Source organism: Myotis brandtii, unplaced genomic scaffold (assembly GCF_000412655.1).
Source record: "Myotis brandtii unplaced genomic scaffold, ASM41265v1 scaffold675, whole genome shotgun sequence".
NCBI classification, from domain to species: domain Eukaryota; kingdom Metazoa; phylum Chordata; class Mammalia; order Chiroptera; family Vespertilionidae; genus Myotis; species Myotis brandtii.
In genome coordinates, this window is record NW_005370635.1 from 989973 (window position 1) to 992691 (window position 2719).

Here is a 2719-nt window from a genome sequence, read left to right on the forward strand (position 1 = left end):
CCAGCAGGGGAGGGCAGTTGGGGGCGACCAGGCCAGCAGGGGAGGGCAGTTAGGGGCAATCAGGCCAGCAGGGGAGGGCAGTTGGGGGCAATTGGGTAGGCAGAGGAGCGATTAGGCGTCGATCAGGCTGGCAGGAGAGTGGTTAGGGGGTGATCAGACTGGAAGGCAGAAGCAGTTAGGGGCAATCAGGCAGGCAGGCCGGTGAGCAGTTGGGAGCCAGCAGTCCTGGATTGTGAGAAAGATGTCCGACTGCCAGTTTAGGCCCAATCCCTATGTGGCAGTTGGGAATGACCAGGCAAGCAGTCTGACACCCGCTAAGGGGTCCCGGATTGGAGAGGGTGCAGGCTGGGATGAGGGGCAACCCCCCCCCCCAGTGCACAAATTTTCGTGCACCGGCCTCTAGTTTGTAAATAATTTCAAACTTAGAAAAAGTTGCAAAAATCAAAATAGTACAAGGAACACTCATGTACCCTTTACACAAATTTGCTTATTGTTAACATATTATTCATTTGCTTTGTCATTTGTACTGCAGATCACTTCAAATCTGGTTGTTAGCCAAATTCAATGACTTGCAGCTATAAGAATGAGGTCTCTGTTTCCTTGCTGGTTGTCAAATGTGAGCCATTCTCAGTTCCTACAGGTCACTCATTTTCCTTGAAACATGGCTTCACCCATTTCCAAAAGCAGTAATGAAGAATGACCACACGTTTCTGAATCTTCCTCCCAAGGAAGAGCCCCAGTTCCTTTTGAGAACTCACCTGATTAGGCAAGGCTCACCCAGGATAATCTATTCTCTTATTTTTTTTTAATATATTCTTTTTATTGATTTCAGAGAGGAGAGAGAGATAGAAACATCAACAATGAGAGAGAATCATTGATCAGCTGCCTCCTGCATGCCCCATACTGGGGATTGAGCTCGCATCCCAGGCATGTGCCCTGACCAGGAATCAAATCTTGACCTCCAGGTTCACAGGTCGATGCTCAACCACTGAGCAACACTGGCCAGGCTATTCTTTTTTTATAAAAAAAATTTTATTTGTTGGTTTGAGAGAGAGAGAGAAACATCAATTGTTGTTCCACTTATTTATACATTCATTGATTGGTTCTTGTATGTGCCCTAATCAGGGATCAAACCCACAAGTTTGGGATAGCAACTAAGCTACCTGGCCAGGGCTATTCACTTTCTTCATGTTAACTAATTTTGGACCTAAATTTCTGCAAAATCTCTTCACAGCAGCATGTAGCTTAATGTTTGAATAACTGGGAGAAGGTGTATATGCATCAGGAGGCAGGAATTTGGGGCCATTTCAGAATTCCACCTACCACAAATGAGACACTTTGTTAGTCTATGTGTTAGTTTGCTGGGAATAGCAAAATACCACAGACTGAGTCACTTAAACAACATAAACTTATTTTCTCACAGTTCTGGAGGCTAGAAGTCCAAGATCAAGGTATCAGCAGGTTTGTTTCTTCCTGAGGTCCTTCTCCTCATCTTGCAGATGGCCACCTTCTCACTGTATCCTCACATGGCCCTTTTCTCTGTGTATGCACATCCCTTCTCTCTCTCTCTCTCTCTCTCTCTCTCTCTCTTTCTTCTTATTAGGACACCAGTCATATTGGATCAGGGCTTCAACATATAAATTTGGGGGGAGGGAGGCACAATTCAGTCCATAACAGTCTAATAACAAAACTAAAAGCTAATATTTGAGCTGCTAGGTAGGTACTGTGCTAAACAATTTTTGTAGGCTATCTCATTTAACATAAATCATTAAATTATATATCATTATAAACATTATATAAAATTCCAGCTTTATCGAAATGTTTACTATTTTTGATTAGGAATTCTGTAAGATTTTTACTGTTATCTGATTCTTAGAGTGATGAGTCTAGATTACTATCATGTGCTTCCCGCACTCCATTCTGAGTACATTTTCATCCACCGATTAAGTTTTATTGATCATCTAAGAGCTTGGTACAAAGATACAAAGATGAGCAACCGAATTCCCTGCTCTCAGAGACAAAAGGCATGTTTTACATGCGTCTCCATGTACATTTTGAAATATCTTACATTTAAAAGTCAATTTTATGTATAGAACCATTCTGCGCTTTTAAGTTCTTATGGAAACTGAGGCGCTGAAAATTAAAATAAGGATTTCAAGAAAGAGGAAACTCCTGTGTATATTTGGTTTTCTTGAGCTGCCTCAACCCTAACTGTGCAGCGGCATTCTTTTCTGTGGGGCTTGCCTCAAGTCTCCGTGATTGGAAAAAACCACCTGGGATTTGAAGGTGAGAAACAATCGTAACATAAAAGCAATACATCTGACTGGGTAAGGTGCCTCAAATTCCTCTCTCTGCTCACGAGATGAAAAAAATTTTTCTTTAAAACAAAGAAAAAGAGAAACCCTTTATTTCCTTACAGTCCAAGCCGTTCACTTTTAACGCTCCTAACACGGAGACCTCTCCTTCAGGAGGCAAAGGCATTTGCAGGTACTGAAGAACATCTCCCCCGATTTGCAGGCCCAGTTGCTTCTCAGCTGTGGGCAGCGTGCGGTGATGGCACCTTGGCAAGGAGCCTCTTCCAAGCCCCAACCCCAGCCCCAGCCCTCCTCTGCCCAGTGGCCGTGGGCCGGTGTAGGTTCTGCATCCCCCCCTCCCTGGCTCATCATTCATTCACAAGCGCCGTCTGCGGGCGTGTGGACTGGGCGGGGCTGCGCCCCCG

At 44.3% G+C, this 2719-nt stretch overlaps 1 protein-coding gene across 1 annotated transcript in view; it reads left to right on the forward strand.

Annotated features, from left to right (window-relative positions):
* The first annotated feature begins 689 nt into the window (after positions 1 to 689).
* Positions 690 to 2719, forward strand: part of TBPL2 (TATA box binding protein like 2) — a 25911-nt gene continuing 23881 nt past the window's right edge. Inside the window, exon 1 of the mRNA XM_005881306.2 lies at positions 690 to 766. Within this exon, the coding sequence (XP_005881368.1) occupies positions 690 to 766 (77 nt within the window). The remainder of the gene's footprint in view (positions 767 to 2719) is intronic.